Below are 24,966 nucleotides of genomic sequence, written 5' to 3' on the forward strand. Positions count from 1 at the left end.
ATGAAAAAAAGAGGAAAATGCAAATATCCTCACATGCAGTGTACATGTGGGTATTTAGTAAATGAAAAAGATGTGCCACGTCCTGTAAGTATGAATAAAGAAATAACTGGGGGCGAGTTGATTGGACTTTTCAGGCACTAGTAACTGGTCAAAGTATAGTCATACAAAGAGTAAGTTCTCTAAAAAATATTACAAATTTATTAAGACATAGAAGGTATAGTACACGTTAAAAGCATTATCTGCCAAACACAGCAAGACCATCTAGCAAACCAACTGAACAGTGCAAAACCTCCAAACTATTGACAGGAAATTGTAAATGATCAAAAGTAACGAACAAAATTTTGAAAATGGAGTGAACCACTTTCACATAAAGAGCACCCCATGTGTAGTTTCTTAGTCCTGCGTAGTAGTGGAGGTACAGACAGAAGATTGTCTGAGATGTTGAAGTTTGCAGAGTTTGGTTGACTTGACCGGTTTCACGCTTGTTACAGCGCTTCCTCACGGAGTCTCAGTGTGGTTAGAGATAGAATTGGAGGCAGATTACTGATCCAATCATGGATAGCAAAAATTAGGAAAGGTAGAATCCTAATATAGGATTAATTGAAGTTCTGGCTGCTGGACGTAGAACAATGTACAATAAGCCCTGAAATAGGGCGAGCAATCTTAGTGGAGAGCATTGGTGTTAAGCTGAAGAAAGACACCAAAGGATGGCATTCCTGGTTTAGAGTATATATATATATATATATATATATATATAGAGGAAGACTGGCGATATGCCTAAATAATAGCCTGCATTGGCTGATAGGCACCAGATAGTCCTAAGGTAGTGATAGAGAGAGACACCCTCGATCCACAAGTCTCCCGGGAGACTGCAGCACTTGCACATATAGCCGCCACTCCACAATAAAAATGGCGGCAGGACCTTAGGCAAACAATAAGCATAAGTGGTTTAAGACACTTACAGAACAGGCCGCCAGTCTGAACCAGAATGGTGGCAGGCACTCAGGTGGCGAATCAAAGTAAACCTCTACAGCTGTTTTGTGCACCCCCGCATCATCAGGAGTAAATACTTATTTTATTATTATCATCATCATTATATTTACTTGTTATACATTTTATTTAACATTTTTCCAGTTGCTTCCTGGTTTCTATTCAAGGCCAAAATGATGTCATACATCCCAGGAGTCTTCAGGGTCTTTTTTTCTTTTCTTTCTGTTAGGATCATTTGCCCTTACTCAACATGGTCACGGCTAGAAATATTAGGGGTGTTTTTTAAAGTGATATCTCAACAAAATAAAAGCATGTAGACATGGTTGAGTGTGCTTTGAATATCAAAAGTGAATTAAATCATGCTTTCAGTTTATGGTGCTCAAATACTGTTAAGCTCCAGTCTTATGCCGCGTACACACGGTCGTTTTTTGTGATGAAATAAAACGAAGTTTATCATGAAACAAACAACGTTTTTCAAACTTCATTTTTTAAAAACGACGTTGCCTACATACCATCGTTTTTTCGAAATGCTCTACCAAAGCGCGGTTACGTACAGCACGTACGACTGCACTCTGTTCCATTCAAGCTTGCGTCATAACTTGCTTCTGAGCATGCACAGGTTTAAAAACGTTGTTTTACCCACACACTATCATTTTAAATGACACAAAAAAATGACGTTTTGAAAAACGACATAAAAAATTGAAGCATGTTCGAATTTTTTTTTTGTCGTTTTTCAGAAGACATAAAAAGTTTTCCCCACACACGGTCATTTTAAATGATGTTTTTAAAAAGTTTTGTTTTTTTCAATCACAAAAAACGACCGTGTGTACGCGGCATCAGACCAGAGTAGGATGAATACCCCAATGGGGGTTTAAATAGAATTTCTTGAACCTATCTTGTGGAAGTGCTGGCGCAACAATTCTGGGGAAAAAGATGGTTTAGGGCAGGGATATGCAATTAGCGGACCTCCAGCTGTTGCAGAACTACAAGTCCCATGAGGCATAGCAAGACTCTGACAGCCACAAGCATGACACTCAAAGGCAGAGGCATGATGGGACTTGTAGTTTTGCAACAGCTGGAGGTCCGCTAATTGCATATCCCTGGTTTAGGGCATTCTGAAAATCTGACTGACTGGGCAGTTTTCAGCTGATTTGAGTACAGTTGGGTACAGTTTTGATCTCTATTGTGTACCATAACCGACATTTGCCACTCCTAGGGGTGAGGGTGTACCTTCATTGGGAAGAGAGCTTTGAGGAAGACTTGCTGGGCTTAGTGGACCAAGTCTTGCACTGAAAAGAAAAACTGAACTTAGGCTTTGAAGTTGAAGCCTGGGTAGACCGGTTAGGTGCTCTGCATTTTGAGGAGTTAGAGGCTCCTGAGGGGGGTTTTGGAATGTTTTTCCTTGGAAAAAAATCTTCCCTCCCGTGACATTTTTGATGTATTGGTTAAAGTGGATGTAAACCCTCTGCTATGCCCAGTGAAGTGAATAGCTTTAGATGATACACCAAGATGAAAAAAATCTACCTATATAGGTTTTAATTGTATATCTACTGTCTTCGACTTTATATACGGTTTAGAAGGTGCACATCGTGTTCAATTTCATTTCTCCTGTTTCAGCTGTGGGAGTGGAGTCCTGTCACACATTGTGTGACAGCCGATTGGAGGAAAGGCACACACATTCAACTCCACATAAGCAGAGGAAGGAATGTGCAGAGCTGTGCTGTGTATAGAACAGGTCTCTGCTAATCTAATTTATAGCACCCACCCCCGACACAAATTTCCAGATGCTTTCATCTCGGGTCTCTTAAAACTTGTCAGAAGTTATCATGCTGATAACAGAAGAACAGAGCAGCGAACAGAGCAGCATAAAGACACAGAACTCATGGATTTGGAGAGAGATAAGCAAACACTACAGATATATGTGCCCAGCTCAAAATGTCATGAATTGGGTTTACATCCACTTTGTGCCTTCCCCAAAAAAACTTTTTTTAAAGGGGATATCTGTGAGGCACTTTTTTCAGGCAGCTTCAGATGTCTAGTATTTGATTCACAAGATTCTGTGCATTTGCATGGAGGCATCAAGGCATCCACACAAAAGAGCAGAAGATAATTGCTGTAATTACTTAATTAAAAGCACAGTCCTGGAATACAGGATCCTTTTGGTTCTTCATTGCCTTAATTTAGTTGGCTGCAGTTTGATATACTGTAGCAAGAGTTGGTTGTAAGGCTGGGCCTACCAGAGTAAAGAGAGTGAACTCTTTTTCCACTGGATAATGTTCGACAAAGATTTCTGGAGGACTGAAAATCTTTTCTGGAGTGATCCAGTCATCATAGCTTGACATTGTATTCTATTATTCAATTTGTTCATGAACAGGGAATGTCTTAACCACTTAAGACCCGGACCAATATGCAGGTAAAGGACCAGGCCCCTTTTTGCAATTCGGCACTGCGTCGCTTTAACTGACAATTGCGCGGTCGTGCGACGTGGCTCCCAAACAAAATGGGCATCCTTTTTTTCCCACAAATAGAGCTTTCTTTTGGTGGCATTTGATCACCTCTGCGGTTTTTATTTTTTGCGCTATAAACAAAAATAGAGCGACAATTTTGAAAAAAATGCAATATGTTTTACTTTTTGCCATAATAAATATCCCCCAAAAATATATAAAAAAATTCTTCTCAGTTTAGGCTGATGCGTATTCTTCTACCTATTTTTGGTAAAAAAAAAAAAATCGCAATAATCGTTTATCGATTGGTTTGCGCAAAATGTATAGCGTTTACAAAATAGGGGATAGTTTTATTGCATTTTTATGAATCATTTTTTTCTTACTACTAATGGCGGCGATCAGCATTTTTTTTCGTGACTGCGACACATCGGACAATTTTGACACATTTTTGGGACCATTTCCATTTTCACAGCAAAAAGTGCTATAAAAATGCATTGTTTACTGTGAAAATTACAATTGCAGTTTGGGAGTTAACCACTAGGGGGCGCTGAAGGGGTTAAGTGTGACCCTATATGTGTTTCTAACTGTAGGGGGGCGGGGCTGGACGTGTGACGTCATTGATCGCCTTTCCCTATATCAGGGAACAGACGATCAATGACAGTGCCACTGTGAAGAACGGGGAAGGTGTGTTTACACACACCTCTCCCCGTTCTTCAGCTCCTGTGACCGATCGCGGGACTCCGGCGGCGATCGCGTGTGCCACGGTCATGGAGCTTCGGACCGGGTCGCGGGCACACGTACAGGTACGTGATTGTGCCCAGCCCTGCCATTCTGCCGACGTATGTCGGCGTTATTTGGTCCTTAAGTGGTTAAAGTGATTACAAAAGTTTATTTTTTTAAATAAGAAACATGCTATATTTACCTGCTCTGTGCAATGGTATTGCACAGAATGGCTCTGATCCTCCACCTCTTGGGTGCCCCACCGGTGCCTTAGGTGACTTCTCTTCTTGGTGTGCCACCATAGAGCATGTATATATATGTCGGCAGAATGGCACGGACAGGCACATCAACGTACCTGTACGTGCCTGCCTAGACGTGGGTCCGATCGGGACCCCCCCCGCTACATGCGGCGGTCGGATCCCTTTGGGGAGCTATCCGGGACGACGGCGCGGCTATTCGTTTATAGCCGCTCCGTCGCGATCGCTCCCCGGAGCTGAAGAACGGGGAGAGCCGTATGTAAACACGGCTTCCCCGTGCTTCACTGTGGCGGCGTATCGATCGAGTGATCCCTTATATAAGGGAGACTCGATCGATGACGTCAGTCCTACAGCCACACCCCCCTACAGTTGTAAACACACACAAAGTGAACACTAACTCCTACAGCGCCCCCTGTGGTTAACTCCCAAACTGCAACTGTCATTTTCACAATAAACAATGCAATTTAAATGCATTTTTTGCTGTGAAAATGACAGTGGTCCCAAAAATGTGTCAAAAATGTCCTAAGTGTCCACCATAATGTCGCAGTCACGAAAAAAAATCGCTGATCGCCGCCATTAGTAGTAAAAAAAATTAATAAAAATGCAATAAAACTATCCCCTATTTTGTAAACGCTATAAATTTTGCGCAAACCAATCGATAAACGCTTATTGCGATTTTTTTTACCAAAAATAGGTAAACAAATACGTATCGGCCTAAACTGAGGAAAAAAAATTTTTTAGATATGTTTTTGGGGGATATTTATTATAGCAAAAAGTAAAAAATATTGAATTTTTTTCAAAATTGGCGCTCTATTTTTGTTTATAGCGCAAAAAAAAAAAAACGCAGAGGTGATCAAATACCACCAAAAGAAAGCTCTATTTGCGGGGAAAAAAGGACGTCAATTTTGTTTGGGAGCCACGTCGCACGACCGCGCAATTGTCTGTTAAAGCGACGCAGTGCTGAATTGTAAAAACCCCTTGGGTCATTTAGCTGCATATTGGTCCGGTCCTTAAGTGGTTAATTTATGAACGTTTTTTATAGATATTGTAAAAAAAAAAAAAAAAAAAAATGAGGGGGCACATTTTTTTAAATAATAAAATAAAATAAAATATAAAACGTGAACCTGCATAGTTAAGGGAACCATTACAGCAAGACAGGAAAGGGTCCATGGTGACATCTATTCAAAAATACAATGGATAAAAAAAAAAAAAAAAACATACCTTGAGTTCAAAGAGTGAATTTGAGGAGCACAGAGTCTTGACATCCAGCATGAATGATGTGGATGCCAGGACTGCACTCATCTAAAGAATTTATAGGCCGGGTTTGACAACAACACAGCTGACATTAGTCAGCTGTATTGATTGGCATGTCAGGCTGTAATCTACTCTGCTTGGCCCCCTGAGCCGCGCGCGCACCAACTCACCCGACCACGCATTAGCACGGCGGGATGGAATGAGGCATGCGCGACCCACCGACACAGAAAGCTTCTCCGGCGGATTGTGCATGCCCACCGGAGGAGCAAGATAGAAGACAAAGGGCACGGAGGTTCCAAAATAGTCCGCCACAGGTTGCAGGACCTGTGTGCCGGGTGGCAATGCACCGCCCACCCTGACCAGGCTCAGCTTTGGCCAGTGTCGCAAAATAGAGATATACAGTATATCTGGAGATGTGAATCATAAATCACAACATTGCCCCCTAGAGGACAATGGATATATTGCAATGTCAGATGCAAATGTTTCTAAATGGTGGCAATATACAATACAAAATGGTGTTGCTGATGAAAATACATTGGAGGCACTGAAAAAAAAGAAAAAAAAAAAAAAAACACTAGACAAAAAAATACAATATAACAAACTAGGAAAAAGACAGTACAATCTGAAATAAGAGCATATTGTCTGTTTATTGATATATATAGTCATCTCTTTGGGTAATTGACCAAAAAGTTGCAAGAGGGTATAAAAACTTACATTATCTTGTAATTTTTATACCCTCTGGTGAGGCAACTTTTTGGTCAATTACCCAAAGAGATGACTATATATTGAGACGATATAAGAGATTACTATTTTTAGTCATCCACTGTATTTTTGAATAGATGTGTCACCTGTCTTGCTGTAATAGTTCCCTTAACTATGCAGGTTCACATTTTATTTTATTATTTAAATTTTGTTTTTACAATATCTATAAAAACAGTTCACAAATTTAAATTAATAATATTAACTACATAAAATATTATATATAATTTATTTTTATTTTTTTAAGAATAATTAGATTTATAAATATTTAATCATTTAATTATATAAGCATAAAATGTCATCATCTATATGTCCTTCAATTTGTAGGTCCTTCTACCCTCACATTGGCCCCAGCGTCTCTGCACCTACCTCCCTGGCAGTCTGGGAAATCCGCTCACATAGGCCTTTTGAGTCACCTCTCAACAGAGACTACTTTAACCACTTCCATACCAGGTACTTACGCAGCTTCCCGCCCAAGCCAATTTTCAGCTTTCAGCACTGTCACACTTTGAATGGCAATTGCGCGGTCATGCTACACTGCACCCAAACAAAATTGGCGTCCTTTTTTCCCCACAAATAGAGCTTTCTTTTGGTGGTATTCGATCACCTCTGCGATTTTTTTTTTTGCGCAACATCTAAAAAAAGGCTGAAAATTTGGAAAAAAAAATATGTTTTTATTTTTTTCTGTTAATTTTTTTGTAAATAAGTTTTCTCTTTCAATTACGGACACTGATATGGCGGCACTAATGGGCACCGATGAGATGGCACTGATGGACATCGATGAGGTAGTACTGACGGGCACAGATGAGGCACAGATTGGCGGCGCTGGTATGCGGCACTGATGGGCACACATAGGCGGCACTGATGGGCACACATAGGCGGCACTGATGGGCACACATTGGCGGCACTGATGGGCACACATAGGCGGCACTGATGGGCACACATAGGCGGCACTGGGCACTCATAGGCGGCACAGATGGGCACTCATGGGCGGCACTGATGGATACTTATGGGTGGCACAGATGGGCACTGATAGGTGGGCACTGGGCATGGATGGGCACTGTGGGGTGGCGCTGATGGACACTGGGGTGGCGCTGATGGACACTGGGGTGGCGCTGATGGACACTGGGGTGGCGCTGATGGACACTGGGGTGGCAGCACTGATTTTTGCCAGGTTGCCAGTCAGTGCCCATTTGTGGGCACTGACTGGCATCTTTTTTCTTTATGCTTTTTTTTTAATTTATTTTTTAGACTTTTTTTTTTTTTTTCTGGCATTTTTTTTTTTTTTGCCCACCCTGGTGCTCCAGGGTGGGCATCCCTGGTGGTCCAGTGTGGCGATCCGAGGGGGGGCTGCGCTGATAAACAATCAGCGCTAACCCCCCCTGTCAGGAGAGCCGCCGATCGGCTATCCTCTACTCGCGTCTGTCAGACGCGAGTGAGGAAGAGCCATCGACGGCTCTTCCTGTTTACATCGTGATCAGCCGTGGTTGGACACGGCTGATCACGTGGTAAAGAGTCTCCGCCGGAGGCTCTTTACCGAGATCGGAGATGCAGGGTGTCAGACTGACACCCCGCATCACCGATCGCCGAGATGCGCGCCCCCACGGGCGCGCGCGGCATGAAATCCTGCAGGACGTTCTAGAACGTCCTGTCAGGATTTCATAACCACTTCCCGGACGTAAATCGGCCATAGGCCGGGCGGGAAGTGGTTAATCACCCATATTTTCAACATTGAGGCACACTGTCTTTCCTTTTCTATATTGGTTTTAACTAAAAGACAATATTTGGAATGACTTTCTGTGAACACCAAGTGTCTACAACAAATTTCATTGTCATATGCATTTTCTGAATACATGCACAATATTTAATATAAACGTTATACAATGTTGTAGATATAAATCTAGGTCTTCTAAACCAGTGGTCCCCAACCTTTTTGGCATCGGAGACCGGATGCGTGGAAGAAAATTTTGCCAAGGCCCGGTTGGGGGGAGGTTGGGGATGGCATGCGGGGGGCAAGCGATTTTTCGCAGGCAATTTGTCAGCGCATTATTTCTATTACATTGTAGTAATAAATGAAATAGTTAAACCCACCATAATGCAGAATCAGTGGCAGCCTACCCCCCACATTACATTCCCAACCTCCACTTTAATATCCTTAGCCCCCCCCCTCACATGACAGTTCTTGGTCACCTCTATTTAACTTCAGGCCCCCCCACATTACAGTCCTCAGTCCCCCCCCCCCACACTCCAGGCCTGCCACCTACAGCCATGTCACTTGTCACCTGCAGCCTGCCACCATGTCACTTGCCACCTGCAGCCATGTCACTTGCCACCTGCAGACTGCCACCACAGCCTGTCACCTGCAGCCATGTCACTTGCCACCTGCAGCCATGTCACTTGTCACCTGCAGCCTGCCACCATGTCACTTTCCACCTACAGTCATGTCACTTGCCACTCACAGCCTGCCACCTGCAGCCATGTCACTTGCCACCTGCAGCCACGTCACTTGCCACCTGCAGCCATTTTACTTGCCACCTGCAGCCATGTCACTTGCCACCATGTCACTTGCCACCTGCCACCATGTCACTTGCCACCACAGCCTGTGACCCACAGCCTGCCACCTGCAGCCATGTCACTTGTCACCATGTCACTTGCCACCTGCCGTCGTGTCACTTGCCACCATGTCACTTGCCACCTGCAGCCATGTCACTTGCCACCTGCAGCCATGTCACTTGCCACCTGCAGCCATGTCACTTGCCACCTGCAGCCATGTCACTTGTCACCATGTCACTTGCCACCATGTCACTTGCCACCTGCCGTCATGTCACTTGCCACCTGCAGCCATGTCACTTGCCACCATGTCACTTGCCACCACAGCCTGTCACCCACAGAATGCCACCTGCAGCCATGTCACTTGCCACCCATGTTCCCCTGTATAACCTTCCCCTCAGTAACTTCACTTGTCACCTTCATCAGTGTCCATCTGTGTGACTTATTTCTTTACCTTTCACACCCTCTGGTGTATCATCTCTCAGTGAGTCGGGCCATGGGTGGGAGGAGGAGGAGTCATGCACTCGGTCGGCAGCCGTTGATCCGATCCAGCAGGTACACAGAACAGACACCAGACGACCATGTCCCTGCTGCTGTCACACCCTCTCCATGCCGCCGAGAGATCACAGTCACACTAGTCCCTGCTTGTGCCGAAGGAGGCGGTGCCGATGTGGGCAGTGGAGAGGACTGTGCACACCATGTCTGGATAGGGACAGGAGACTGAGGAGAGGCGTTGCAGGGAGGGAGGAGGGACAGTTCTGGATAGAGGGCCGAGGTAACAAACATGTGATTGGCTGCTAGGATGAATGACAGTCCTAGCAGCCAATCGCCTGTTTGATAACCTCAGGCAGCTCCGCCCTCCACCCAGAATTGTTCCGCCTCCCGCTGTCGGCTCTGTGAGGATTACAGAGCGACGGCAGGAGGAAGAAAAGTCTCATGCCGCCTGCTCGCACTCGCGGCCCGGCTGCAGAAGGGCTGCGGCCCGGTAGTGGGCCGCAGACCGGGGGTTGATGACCACTGTTCTAAACTACACCCCTGAAGAAAAAGTTGTTTACTTTGAAACGCGACCGGTAAAAGACAACATCTGCTTCTGTGATTGAACATTGGCGTTTTCATGCAGATTTGTATACGTTCAGATTTGTGTTTTTAACTTCACTGTTTAAATAAATTTTCTCTAGATCAAAGCCCTTTAAAGTCCGCTTAGGGGAATTAATTTCTTCTGTGTAATTAACATTGGGATTGTGGGATTAGATCTAGCAGAACACACCCACGACCTCCCTCTTTATTCTTTGTAGAAACTAGCTCAAACAGTGATTTAAAGTCTTGATTGAAGTCACCAAATAAAGAACTGAAAAAGTGTTGCTCTGCCAGAAGCACAGAACAGACCAAACAGTTCCAAAAAAAAAAACTGTGACAGGTATTAGCCGCACTTGAATTAGCTCTTCCTGTGAACAAGCCAGGAGTGGTGAAACATGTCAAGCAATGTTGGTTTTGGGTTGGAGACAACAATGTATGCAGTCAATTCACTGATTAAAAGCACTGCAAGAAGAGCCAATTGGAGTGTTTTTTAGTGTGATTTTTTTTTTTTTTTCAATGAAGAGTGGAGACGAACTGATGGGTAGCACCCAAGTTGCCCATGGGCAGGAGAAGCCTCTTTTGAGAGGAGTTTTGGGCGAGTGTTAGTTACTGTCAGGAGTATGGTAACTTTCTGCTGAACAGCCTGGCCTGCATATACATGTTCATTAAAATATAAAGAAATATGAAATAAAAAAGCATGTCATATTGAATATAAGTTATATAGTTGTCTGAATACAATATTTTTCTCCCTCTCATACATACAAATACACCTTACCATTACTTCGAGCATCTGAGCTGGAATTTGGGTGGTAACATGTTGGTCCACTGCTACCAGTATCAGATGGGCTACCAATTTCATCTGCAGAAAAGAGAGAGAAAGAGAATTAGTCCAGTTATAAAGCTTATACTCATAATATGAATATTTATTTTAGGTACTTGTATAGCACCGGCAATTTACACAGCGCTTTACATATACATTGTTCATTCATGTCAGTCCCTGCCCTCAAGGAGCTTACAACCTAAGGTCCCTAACACACATTCATACATACCTAGGGCCAATTTAGACAGAATCTGAGTAACCTACCAGAATGTCTTTAGAGTGTGGGAGGAAACCCACGGAGGCACAAGGAGAACATGCAAACTCCAGGCAGATGGTGTCGTGGTTGGGATGTGAACCAGCGACCCTTTTTGCTGCTAGGTGAAAGTGCCAACCACTACACCACTGTGTTTCTATAAAGAAAACATACATTTTAGGTAAAGGGATGACGTATGTACCGTTAAATGTCACCTTGTAGTAGGCTGCATTCAGGGTGTTGCACTCTGTGTAACTAACGCATGGAAAACGCTCACACTTTAAAGTGCACTGCGTTACAAAAAACAGTACATGCATCTTTTTTTTTTAATCTCTTTATTGATTTTTTTCCTCATATTTTTCCTCATATACAAATATACATTCCACATTTTTATTTATTAAAATCACATTAATACACACACCCCAATACATACTTCACATCTTATTCCCATTTACCTCTTTCTTATCTCTTTCTTCCATTACTGTAGTTCCTTCCCTCTTCCGTGCCTCCCTACCCTGAAGCTGTTGTCACATTTTCTATCCAGTTTGCCCATATTTTCTTATACTTTTCCCCATTTCCTCTGTTATAGTATGTCTCTTTATACTGTGACAGATTATTATTTATCAAGTTCTTCCATTGTACCACAGAGGGGGCTTCCATTTTTTTCCAATTTAACACTATGACCTTTCTTGCTTTACAGAGCAGCATACCCACCTGTATTCTTTTTTCTCTTGGGGCTATTGTTTCCTCTACAAGTCCTAACAAGCAGGTCCCTGCCTCTAGGTCAAGTTGGACTAACGTCACTTCCTCAATTACTCTCAGGACCTCTCTCCAGAACCATCTTATCTTTGGACAGGTCCAGAATATATGTATAAAATTCCCTGGAATGACTGCGCATCTCCAGCAATTTTGGGGGTTTGATGGAAATATTTTAAAAACAATTTATAGGGTGTATAGTAGCTCCTATGTGTTATTTTAAATTGGATTTGTCTCGAAGTGAGACTAAGATCTGAAATTGGAATTTATATATCTCCCCCCCCCCCCAATTTTCTGATGACAATTTTGGGATATCCCTCAACCAACATTCACATAATTTATTCAAATCTGGCGGTTCTGTTTTTACTAAATGAGTGTAAAGAGTTGAGATCAACCCTTTTTCCCTTATCTTTCTCACCAGTTGTTCTAGACCTGTTTCCAATATCTGCGGGATGCCATCCGGAAATTGTGCTACCAGGGCATGGACCAGTTGCATGTGTCTAAAAAAATAAATCTCCGGTATATTCCATTTTTCTCTCATTTCTACAAATGAGGATATTTTTCCCCTATCTATAACTTGATATTTTTTTTACTTCAAATTTTGTCCATGCTCTAGGATCTTGAATGTAAGTTAGATGTATAAGTTCGGGATTTCTCCATAATGGAGTATTTGGAGATATATCTGCTTTTAGGTTGCTCTCTCTTGCTATGCCTGCTTTCCATGCCCTTACTGTTGTTATCATTGACGGAGTTAAATCTCGCCTGCATTTTAACCCACGAAATGGTAATGCCTGCAGTGCCTCCAAGGACTGGACCACTGCCGCATCCACCATTGTAGCAGGATCATATCTATCTGGATTCAACCACTAGCTGAGTTGCGAGATAATATTTATATAGGTCTGGAAATGCTAGTCCTCCCTCTTCCACTGGACGCATAAGTGTTTTTAATTTTATTCTAGCTATTTTATTTTGCCAAATGAATGAGGATAAGACACTATGTAGCTGTGTAAAAAAAAACTTTTTGGTAGCCATTGTGTTGAATTTCTAAACAGGTATAGCAACCTGGGAAGAATCTTCATTTTAATTAGATTTATACGTCCCAAAAGAGAAACGGAAGTGTTTCCCATATCTTTAGTTTTTTCTTATATTCCTGGAGCACTGGATCTAGGTTTAATTTTTTATATTCCTCAATCTGGCGTGATATTATTATACCCAAATATTTAAACTCTGTTACCCATTTCAGTGGAAGGTTTGGGGTCACTATATCCTGCGCACCTTGATCAATTGCAAATAATAATGATTTATCCCAGTTTACTTTAAGTCCTGTAAAACCTGAGAAAATATTCAGTACCTCTAGGGCTCCCTTCAGTCATGGACCTACATCCCTTAGAAATAGCAGCATATCATCAGCATACAGGGCTACCCTCTCCTCCAGCCCCCCTATTCGGAGTCCCTGGATTTCTTGTGAGGTCCTTAGGAGCCTCTACCACTGGCTCTATTGCTACTGCAAAGAGTGCCGGGGAGAGAGGGTAACCCTGTCTTGTGCCTCTGTACAGCTGAAAAAATTATGAGTTTCCCCCCCCCCAATTTAACCGCTGACATAGGTTTTCTATATATTACTTGTACCCATTTAATGAAGGTTACTGGAAATCCCATTCTTCTAAGTATCTCCCATAGAAAGGGCCATTCGATCGTATCGAAGGCCTTCTCTATATCTAGGGAGGCTACCGTTCTTGTTCCTTCACAGTTATGATGGGTGTGTATATTTGTGAATAGTCTACGTAAATTTACATCCGTCGTTCTATGTGGCATGAATCCTGTCTGATCTGAACCTATAATGTTTTTTAGTAGTGGCTGTAGCCTTAATGTTAATATTTTAGTTAGTATTTTGAAATATATGTTCAACAGTGCTATCGGTCTATATGACAAGCATATTTTTGGATCCTTTCCTTCTTTGTATATTAATGTTATATGTGCCTGTCTCATTGAGTCTGGTAATATCCCTTTCATTAATCCGCTTGTGTATACCTCTGCCAGTTTTGGAGCTAAAAGAGCTTCATATTTTTAGTAGAATTCAACAGGAATTCCATCTGGGCCTGGTGCTTTTTCTCCTGGAAAGTTTTTTATGACCTTACTTATTTCATCCCTCGTTATTGGTTCCAGCAATGCCTCTCTCTCCCTGTCCGACAACCACCCGAGGGCCACCCGGTCCAAAAGTTCCGTCATGTCCCCCGGGCGGAAGTTGGAGGGGAGAGAAGAGGCATATAACCTACCATAATATTCCCCGAAAGCCTTCAAGATCTCTTCAGGTTCCTTTACTTTCTTTCCTTCTGATGTTTCTATTTCTGCTATAGTTGTAGCCTGATGTGCTTGCTGCGCCAATCTTGCCAAAAATCTCCCACTTTTATCACCTTGCGCAAAAATATTTTGTCTCTTTTTTTTGTAATTCCAACCTTGTTATTTCCTCCATATGTAATTGTAATTCTCGTTGTGCAGACATCATTAAATCAAAATTGGAGTTGCTCGAGTCTTGGCTATATTTTTCCTTACTACTCTCTACCTGTATTTGTAACTCCTGTATCTTAACCTTCAGTTTTTTATTAACTGCTGCAATATTTGAAATATATTGCCCCTGTGGATATGCTTTAAACACTTCCCAGACCATATGAATGAATGAAAAACTTATATAGCGCGGCACATGCGAACTGAATCGCCTCTGGGCGCTTGATGTTTCGTGTCTCATGACATCAAAAGAGCAGAGTTTTAATCTGTCTTCTGAAGGTCAGGTGGTTTTCCTCCAACCGAACGCTGGTTGGTAAAGCGTTCCATAGTCTCAGACCTTGAAAAGCAAACCTTCTTTCTCCTTTGGACTTGTATTTGGTTTTTGGCACCTTGACCAGATTTTGGTCAGTGGATCGCAGAACGTGATTAGAATTGTGAGGTTCTATCTTGTCGCAAAGATATTGCGGCACCTTCCCATGGATGCACTTATGTGTCAGGCAGAGTGCTTTAAATACAATTCTGTCTTTTACTGGCAACCAGTGAAGGGTTCTCAGCGAAGGTGAGATCGATTCCCATGTCCTTTTCCCAGTCACCAGTCTGGCGGCCGTATTCTGTACGACTTGCAGACGAGCGATTTGGTACTTTGGGAGCCCGAGGTAAAGGGCATTTGCATAGTCCAGTCTGGAATTCACGATTGTTCCCACCACGACTGCTACGTCTTCTTTGGGGATAAATGGAATAAGTCTGCGTAGTAGGCGCAACAAATGGTGCGATCCGCTGACTACTGACTCTATTTGTGCGTCCATTGTCATGAAGGTAACAAAAATGACTCCTAGACTTTTGACTTTGGAGCTAGGGGTGATGCTTTGGCCCAGAATGGGCGGCGGTGTTCAGGTTGTTGCCAGTTGACTCTTTCGGCTGGCGTGAAACATAAGAAGTTCTGTTTTGGAACTGTTGAGTTTAAGATAACTCTTAGTCATCCAGTTTTCTATCGAAGAGAGACATTTCTCTAAACTGAGATGATGATCCTTTTTGTTGCAGATGCGAAAATACAATTGCGTATCGTCTGCATAAGAGTGATAAAGTAGTTCTTGGCTACTGATATCAAAGAGAGGGCGAAGATAGATGTTGAACAGTACCGGTGACAGGGGGGATCCTTGGGGGACTCCACATGGCACCGTGCGTTTTTCCGACGTGAAAGATCCCAGTTTCACTGTTTGTGATCGGTTTTCAAGAAAAGAGGAAAACCATGGTAAATCACCTTCTGCGACTCTGGCTACCTCGGCCAGTCGCATCAGTAACATTTTGTGGTCTACTGTGTCAAAGGCTGCGCTTAGGTCCAGCAGAACCAGGAGACAGGATTCTCCCTCGTCTGCGGCCTCGAGGGCATCGTCCCATATTTTGAGTAAGGCCGTTTCTGTCCCGTGTCCGGGACGGAAACCTGATTGAAATGGATCGAGTAGATTGTGGGTATCCAGATGCTGTTGCAGCTGTTGTACCACTATTTTCTCCATTATCTTGGAGAGAATATTTAGGCCTGTTATGGGGCGGCGGTGAGTTGGGTCCCTCATTGATATGCCAATATTTGTTTATTGTGGTTATCATCTTTTCTGCTATCTCTGGATATTCCACCCATTGCGGAGATAGCCTCCACAATGCTGCATTTCTAAGAGTGGGGATGTGTATTGACACCAACAGAGGGGCATGGTCCGAAAGACCACTCGGTAGGTATACAGCGTCCATAATATCGGTTAGCATTGTTGAGTCTGCAAAGGCTAGATCTATCCTAGACGCTGTTTTGTAGGATGTAGAATAACAGGAGTACATTCCTTTTTCTGGATTTTTCCATCTCCATATCTCTGTCACCCCTGTCACTTGAGCCCAATTATATAAATCAGCAGACGGATACTTGGGAGGTCTCGGTCTGTCCAACTTGGGACACAGTACCGAATTAAAATCTCCAATGAGCATTAATTTAGCTGGAAGAAATTGAATGATTCTTTCCATTATCTCATTCAGGATTCCGACAGAGAATGGAGGTGGAATATATATTGCCACTACAATACATTTTTGTTGTCCAATCATATACTGAAGTATCACATATTTCCCTTGTGAGTCTATATAGGCTTCCTCTACCTTCCCAGGAAAAGTTTTACTGATTAAAACTGATACCCCTCTGGCATAGAATGAGTAAGTGGCATGGTATTCTATTTGTATCCAGGTTTTTTTTAATGTTAACTTTTTCCCTATTAGATGTGTCTCCTGGAGTATACCGTATTTATCGGCGTATAACACGCACAGGCGTATAACACGCACCCTAACTTTAGGAGGGAAGTTTCAGGGAAAAAAAATTCCACAGCCCCCTGCGTATAACACGCAGGCACAGTTTGCCCTCTATTTTCAGGGTAAAAAAGTGAGTGTTATACGCCAATAAATACAGTAATTAATTGTGGGTTATATTTTTTAATATATTGAAACATCAGCGCTGGCTTGAATTTAGAATTTAATCCCCTGACATTCCATGACATTACTGAATAACTATTATTTTTCCTGACATTTTATCTATTTCCTATACCGATGTTTCCCATGCCTTTTCAATTTGGGGTGCGGGGGGGGGGGGGCAGATCGTGTGAGATCTTGAACTACATATTTGGACATTTACACCATTCTTCCCTCCCATCCCTCTCCACCTCCTCCTTTACTCTATATTCCCATCCATACCTGGACAAAAGTGGAGAGGCACATTGGTTATCCCTTCCCCACTGATCATGGTCTCTATTCCACAGCCAGTACCCAACATATCTCAATCTCCTCCCTCTCCTTGCACACCCAAAAAGTACAAATTTCTTTCATTCAGCTGTGTGACAGGCTTTACAATATTTTATACAGTTTTCCAAAATTCAATTTATCCCTTACTTTCCTATAGTAGTTACTTTATTAATATAAAATCCTCCATTATTTAACTGTATCCCTTTTCCCTTCCTTTTACCCTACTGACCTCTTCCCCTCTCCTGGTTAAAAAAAATGTTGGTGCTAATGCGCTTTCCACATACTCCATACTTCTACGCATATGCATATGTTATTAAAAAAGGGGAGGACAAAAAAAAAAAAAGGCTAATTCCCTGTACACATATCTGTGCATATGCTGTAGAAAAAAAAAGGTACTCTTAATAAAAAAAAAAAAAGGGGGAAACTTTGAGGGTCCCTCTGCTCCTCCCTCCCTCCTATTTTACCCCCCATTCATGTGTTTGTAGGTCTAACATCCATTCCTGATGTGGATTAATTATTAGTGTATATTCGCGTATATTTCCCCGTTACCAAAAAAAAAAAATTCTCTTCCTTTTTCCCCTTGTGTGATCTACAATTATGACTTGATACTTTTATTGTTTTTCTATTATATTCTTTATGGTGTTTTAATACTTTTAATTCCTCTACCCCCCCCCCCTCCCCTCTACATTATACTACATATTACTTTTCCCCTCTTTCCCCTAAAAATAAATAAAAAAAGGGCCCTGCTAAGGACCAAAGAGACCCCCAAACCTCCTAAACCCATTCAACATAACCTCATGTTCCTCTGTACCTCGCCTCAATCTTGGGGTGAGGGAGGAAAGGAAAAAAACAAACACAAAAAAAATACAACAATCCCCCCCCAAAAAAAGGAGGAAAGAATTGACCGTCTTATTTAGAGTCCTGCCATTCTGCAGCTGCAACTGATGTCTCAAAAAAAAACGCTTATGGTCCCCGTCTATAATTCTCAGTTTACTAGGATATAAAAGACTGAATTTTATTCCCTTTTCTTGCAGTCTCCTCCGTACTTCAGTGTTCTACGCTGCTGTTGTACCTCAGGTGGATAATCCGGAAAAAATAGCAATTTGACATTCTCATATTGCACCTCGGATCTTTACCTTGCCATTGTGAATACATGATCTTGATCTTTATAATTTAATAATTTTATCAGGAAGGGACGCGGAGGAGATCCTGGCTTCGGTATTCGGAAGGAGATTCTATTTGAAAGATGTAGAACATTTAATAACAAATTCTCGATAAATTCCACCAGTTTATCTCCTTCCACGCTCTCTGGTAGTCCAATAACCCTGATGTTATTTCTCCTCAGGCACCCCTCTGTGTCTATAGCCCTGTCTTGTAGGATATTCATTTGCTTTTTTAAACGCATATAGCTCTTTATTGTCCGTTCTTATTATATCTTCTATTTTTGATATTCGTACTTCCATTTCTGATGTTTTTTGAGTTTGACTTTTTCAAATTCATGTCTCATGATATTAATATATATGGCTAAGGCATCGATTTTTGTTGTTAAAATTTCACTGCATAATTTAATGGCAGTCATAATATCTTTCCCAGAAGGTATGTGTTCTTGATGCATTTCCTTAGCTGTGGTTTTCTGTGTTCCCACTAATGATTCAATTGCGGAGGATTCTATCATTTCTTTTCCTGCTGCCTTTGCCGATTTAGCTGGCAAATGGGAGGGGGAGGTACTGGGGGTAGTATTCTGAGTTTTTTTTTGCTTTACTTGGTGCCATCTAGGTCTATGTCTTCCTTATGTAGGTAATATGGGTAATTTCCCAAATATTTCACCTCCACCCCTCTCTATAGATATAGCTATATTTTCGCCGGCAACACTAAGTTCAAAGGCAGAGGAGAATCTATCAATTAGCAAAGTTGCGGGATCTCCTACACACTGAATATCCTAAATCAGTAGAGGCTAGGAAAAGTCCAAAAGGGGTGGCCTGGACATGGCCGAGTGAAGACACGCTTTTCTGGATCTCCTGGCCTGATCCCCCAATTCTAGGCAAAAACCACTTTATATACTGGCATGTACTCTGCCAGAAAATATAAAACAAGGGCGACTACCCGGGGGACCCCAGCTGGCAAAAATCGAGGAGAAATACAGAAGTATTTCAAGCTCATTCAAGAGCTTTCCCCCGGAGGCGATCTGCCGACGCCACGAGGCACTTCACGCGCGGCAGGAGAGGAGGCCCAAGCACCGGACCCTGAGTGGTCTCGAACCCCACTATCAACGACCCAGACCTGGTCCCCGGAGAACCCGCTAGCGGCGATGTCGGCCCCGCAGATATCGGCGATGGGAGAACTAGACCAGGACATCAGAGCGTTTCTACAGGCTCTCCCCACCAGAAACGACATCGAAACCCTGATCCTGCGCCTGGAAGAGACGCACAGGCGGGGCATCCAGGAGGTGAGGGGAGAGGTGTCCGGTCTGGCGGACCGAGTGACAACAGGGGAGGAATCGGTCTCCTCTTTAGAGGCACGGGTCGTGGCCCTGGAGCACTCCCAAGACCAGCACCGTGAAGCGGCCGTCTCCCTTCAACTCCATCTGGAAGATGTCGAAGACCGGAGCCGCCGCAACAACCTGTGGCTCCGGGTGGTACCGGAATCTCCAGCCCGGGAAGATGTCGAGGCGAGAGTCACGGAAATCTTCAGGAGAGTCCTGGGCGAACCCGATGCGACCATCGAACTCGACAGAGCGCACAGAGCGTTAGGCCCCAAGCCGACAGACCCTGACAGACCGCGGGACATAGTGTGTCGTGTACATCGCTATGTCATGAGGGAGGCTATCCTGCGAAGCTCATGGGACCAAGAGGAGTTGACGGTGGAAGGCTCACACATCAAGATCATGCCAGACCTCTCCAGGGCCACACTGCGGCGCAGGGCATTGCTGCGACCTCTCCTGGAGTTGGCCTGCCAGACGGGTCACACGTACAGGTGGGGCTACCCCCTCGCCGTTACCTTTCGCAAGGAATCCAGGGCATTCACGCTACAGACGACGGCAGACCTCCCGGCTCTGTTCCGGTTCATGGAAACGGAACCCATCCCGATCCCCGACTGGCTTCAGCTCCTTCCCCAACAAATTGGACGCTCAGGTGCGGCAGCCTACCGGGACCCTCTACAACCCCGACAACAGAGAGGCAGACGGAGACGCCAATCACTCAGAGGAGAAGCGCCGCTTGAGTAAGCCCTGGGCTGTGTACCTCTGACCCCCCGCCGTGTCACCCCCGACCCATGCACATGTTCACCCCCCCACATTGGGGAGCCCCTCATCTCCCCGCTACCGCCGCCCCGGTGATGCTGGCGTTACCCCACCATATCCCATTACTCCGCTCCGGCTGACCCCCCCCCCCCGCGGCATTACTCCTGTACCAGTTCACCCTTAGACTCCAGTGTTGGAACGGCGCAAAGTGGTGATCTCCCTCAGACTACCAGTGACACTTAACCCGGATTCACCCCAGTTAGAAGCCAGCTCCTTTGCGACGCTTGGCCCGTACAATGCGGGAACTCAGCACGGACCACTGTGGCCTCCTGTGTGTTCCCGTGACCCCGGTCATCGTTTTGGACTCTGGGGTCGCACGGGAGGCCGCCTGACTAGGTTTTAGGTTCTGGGACGAGAACCTAAACAATAAACAATAAGTTCTTTCTGGGTCTGATGGCGGGACTACCCGATGGGGGTTTGGGGGGGGGGGCTCCCTAGGGTTTGGTTGGGCCGGATCAAGAAACTGTAACGTGTTGGACTCCCGTGGGTGGCGGGAACCAGGGCCCCATGCGGACACAGACTTCTAGAGGCTGCACTTTTCTGCTCCGTGGGTTAGTAAATGGGAGAGAGGGAGGGGGATGTTGACGTCCTTTCTTTTTGGCACTTGGGGTCTTCTGGCGGGCGGGGGAGGGGATGTATGGTTCGGACCCTGGCTACAGACTCTCACTCCAGCTAGGCACCCTCTGCCACATAAGGTTGTGATTGCTCATGATGTATGCACTTGTTTAATTGCACTTACTGTGCTGCCTCCATGGGTGTAATTGATATTATGTTATGTTCTGCCGTTTTTTCTTGCCTTTATAATGTTTATTGAGTACTGTTATGTTATATGCACTTTGATGTTTTACTAGTTATGTTTGCTGGGATTGGGAGGGGAGGGCCGGGAGCTCGCTTCCTAACCCTGTCCAGTCTCTTCCCCACGTAGGACTGCGCTCGATTACCGGGGTTCCCTGGTGAGCGTGTTATCCGTCTATAGGCTACTTTAATAGACCCCTTTTGGCTGCACACTCTAGTGCAAGCCCCTTTGAACCTGTTTCTTTTCTACACTATCCTCCCTTCCACCCTACATCCCTCTCTTTAACCCCCTCTCTGCCCCCTCTTCCTCCCTCCTTGCGCTCCCCCCTCCCGCCCACGCCCCTGTCTCCCATCCTCACCCTCCCCCTCCCCCCTCTCCAGCTGCGCAGGCATGGAGGTTCTTAAGGTGATCTCGCTAAATTCCAAGGGCCTTAATACACCCGAAAAGAGACGCATGCTACAACAAGACATGCGCTGCATGAAGGCAGATATAGTAATGTTGCAGGAGACCCATTTTAGGGCCAGCAACCTGCCCCTTCTGAAAACAAGGTATTTCCCCGTTGCATACCACTCTCAATACACTGAAGCAAAGTCCAGGGGGGTTTCCATCCTCATTTCTGCTAGAGTCCCGTGGCGGCTACTTGATGTCCGGACGGACGAGAATGGCCGTTTTCTATTTTAAAAGGCCTAATAGGAGACAGGAAGGTATCCTTTGCAAATTTATACACTCCCAACGCTCACCAGGATGCTTTCCTTAAGAAACAGCTGGAGAAATTCCAACGCTTTGCGGAGGGCCATTGGATAGTGGGAGATGACCTCAATGTCCCCTTGATCCCCCAAGAGGATACCTCCTCAGGGAAATCATGCACAACCCGCGACTTACGCAAACGAATAGGCACGACCCTTCACTCTCTACAACTGATAGATGCCTGGCGCCTGCTTCACACTGGGGAGGGGGACTACACCTTCTCTAAGCCACACCAATCCTACTCACGGATTGATTACTTTCTACTACCCCACCGACAGCTCCACACGATCCAAAGTGTTACAATAGGATCAATCACTTGGTCTGACCATGCACCGATTGCACTGACCTATACCCTCTCTGACCCCATTGGTGGTCGAAGGTCAATGTGGAGGCTTAATGAAAGCCTCCTGCAAGACGCTGAGGTTATGGGAGACGTGGTCAGGGAGTTGGGCCATTACTTCACGACTAACACCACCCCGGAGAGTACTTGTGGAGTGGTTTGGGAGGCCCACAAGGTGGTGGTCCGAGGGATACTCATGAGACACGGCGCTCGCCTAAAGCGTGAAAGAATGGAACAATTGACCACGCTCCTCACTAAATTGCACGACCTGGAGACAGCCCATAAACAGTCCCCTACTGGACAGCTGGGTATCGACCTTGACACCGTGCGTTCACAAGTGAAGGACGTCCTACATTTTAAAGCTAAATCAACGCTACAAGTATACAGACAGAAGGCCTACATGTCGGGTGACAAATGCGGCAGGATGTTGGCCAACTCACTAAAAGCACAACGACTAGCATCCTATATACCTTGTATTATGTCAAAAGTACCGGGGGGGATCAATGTTCAATCGTTTACCATAAGAGTATTTAACTGTATATTTAACTGTCAACTTAACTGTCAACTTTTATATTCATTAACATACGAGGGTCCAATTTTGTTCAGTGTCTGTGTTAGCTCTGTATTTGGTTTCAGTCAGTTTTTAGCTTCATTTTCAGGTTTCACAAAAAATACTTTCCTGCCTTTCTTTCCTTTTTTTCTTTCTGTTTATCTTGTCTTTTAAATCTCCACCTTCACCTGTATTCCTGCAATATTTTTCACAGTGTGAGGACAAAGAAAATAAATATCGGACCTACTGTTTGAATACCGCCGCCGGCTGGAAGACATCAAACAGATGGCAGGGATCTGAGACAGAAGCCGAGGGGTGTGAGAACCATAGACCTGACAAACCAACGTTTAGTTTGTCAGCTGCCACCCAAAGGTAGATCACGGAGATTTTCCAGAGCTGTGCAGAAAGATAGAAGCACCTCCGCTCCCGTGCCAATCAGCTTACTTGCCTGCCGACTCACCAACCAACCAACCAGGAACCTCTAAGGCAGCGGGAGTTGAAAACGTAGACAGCGGGGACAGTGCTCCAATATACTGCGGCAATCGAAGAGCAGTAACCGGCGCATTGCAGCATCAGATAGCAGCTAGCGGACAGCTAGCAGCGGGCAGGTCCCAGCAACAAATTGTTAGCAGCGGTGGGAAAGCGTGCTGCGGCAGGAGGATGGCGGGAGACGGTAAGTAGCGGCAAATAAGTAGCAGTAAGTAGCGGCAATGAGTAGCTGCAATGGACAGCAGCAGAACAGACACCGGCCGGGCAGTCAGCAGCACCAGCCAAACAACAGCCTCCAAGCAGCAGCACACAGCACGCGGTAGGTAGCGGCAAGCAGTAGGTAACGGCCAGAAGAGGGATAGCGGCAACGGCTTCCTTATCTCACAGCCTCCACGACCTGCTCGGAGGGGGGGGGGGAGAGTAATGCTTCTCGATTACTCACGGACGTCTCGTTATCCCACGGGAGCACAGAATACCGTCTCACAGGATCATTCGGAAAGCCCGCCCATCACTCGTCCTGCAGGAAAGGCAAAATTACCCCGCAGCTTAGCAAATCCCACGCTGCCCAAGGCAGACGACGGGCCGGGAGAGGAAGACACGAGGAAAGAACTTTGTTCTGTGGATAGGAGGAAACCCTATCTAGTACTCCGAAGAGACCACCTCCCAGACCCACTGGTCGGAGAGCAGGGAGGTTTCAACGAATTGTGAACCTGCAAGCCGCCCCTCCCACCTAGAGACAGGGAGGGAAGGCTACATACATTGGCAGGATTTGGGTGCCGGCGTGATCGGCTTACTCACCCAGGGATGGATTAGTCCCCCAGCTGGGCCTTTGACGGCCTGGGAGGGTTGCCCCTAAATAATACACACACATAGTGTGTATGTATATTATGTAGGTGTATGCACACATGCCTTTGGAGGAAACAGGAATACCTGGAGGAAACCCACGCAGACACTGCAAGCTCCAGGCAGATTGACGTCAGTGTCCGGATTCGAACCAATGATTCTCTTGCTGCCAAGTAATGGAGTTAAGCTCTACACCACCCTGTGCATAAAACCATTCTGAAACAGAAGCCCTGGATAACAAGAGCGCAGCATTCAATGAAGCATCACAGACCTATATGAGGCCCTGGACCAGCTGGTCCGCTAGCCTAATAACCTCAGGAGAGAGTCGGTGCTCCTCCACTGTCTGGTGCAAAATACTCACTCTGTGAGTTGTATACAGCACTAGGGGTCAGGACTACAAGAAGGCCACCGAGCGTTCACAATGCGACCACAGGAAAATGGTTGGCGCAATGTAAGCTGCTCCATAGCTCGGCTACAACAAAAAGGCCGCCAATGGGAGTTTTCAATATAATTGAAAAATCTCCCAAAAAATTATGCCAGAGCCGACTGAGACCCCAGAGTAGTGGCCACAATAGGCCACAAGCCAGACCCCAGCATGGTAAACATGGAACGGGTTAGTACTTCGGATCTTTTATCAGTCAGATCCATACAAGCGGGGGTTCCCGCCCGGCGGTGAGGGACTACAAAAGCCCTCAGCGGCTTTTCTCATTCCACATCTCAGAAATTATCAAAGAAGGGCACAGAAGGAAAAA

General features: G+C 45.0%; 1 protein-coding gene across 3 annotated transcripts in view; it reads right to left on the reverse strand.

The window, feature by feature from the left end:
• RUNDC1 (RUN domain containing 1) overlaps nt 1-24,966 on the reverse strand; it is a 239,369-nt gene that overhangs the window by 21,486 nt on the left and 192,917 nt on the right. For all 3 annotated transcript variants that reach the window (XM_040331856.1, XM_040331855.1, XM_040331854.1), the window contains one exon: nt 10,827-10,910. In XM_040331856.1, coding sequence (XP_040187790.1) covers nt 10,827-10,910 — 84 coding nt within the window. The remainder of the gene's footprint in view (nt 1-10,826; nt 10,911-24,966) is intronic.

This window comes from Rana temporaria, chromosome 12 (assembly GCF_905171775.1).
Source record: "Rana temporaria chromosome 12, aRanTem1.1, whole genome shotgun sequence".
NCBI lineage: Eukaryota > Metazoa > Chordata > Amphibia > Anura > Ranidae > Rana > Rana temporaria.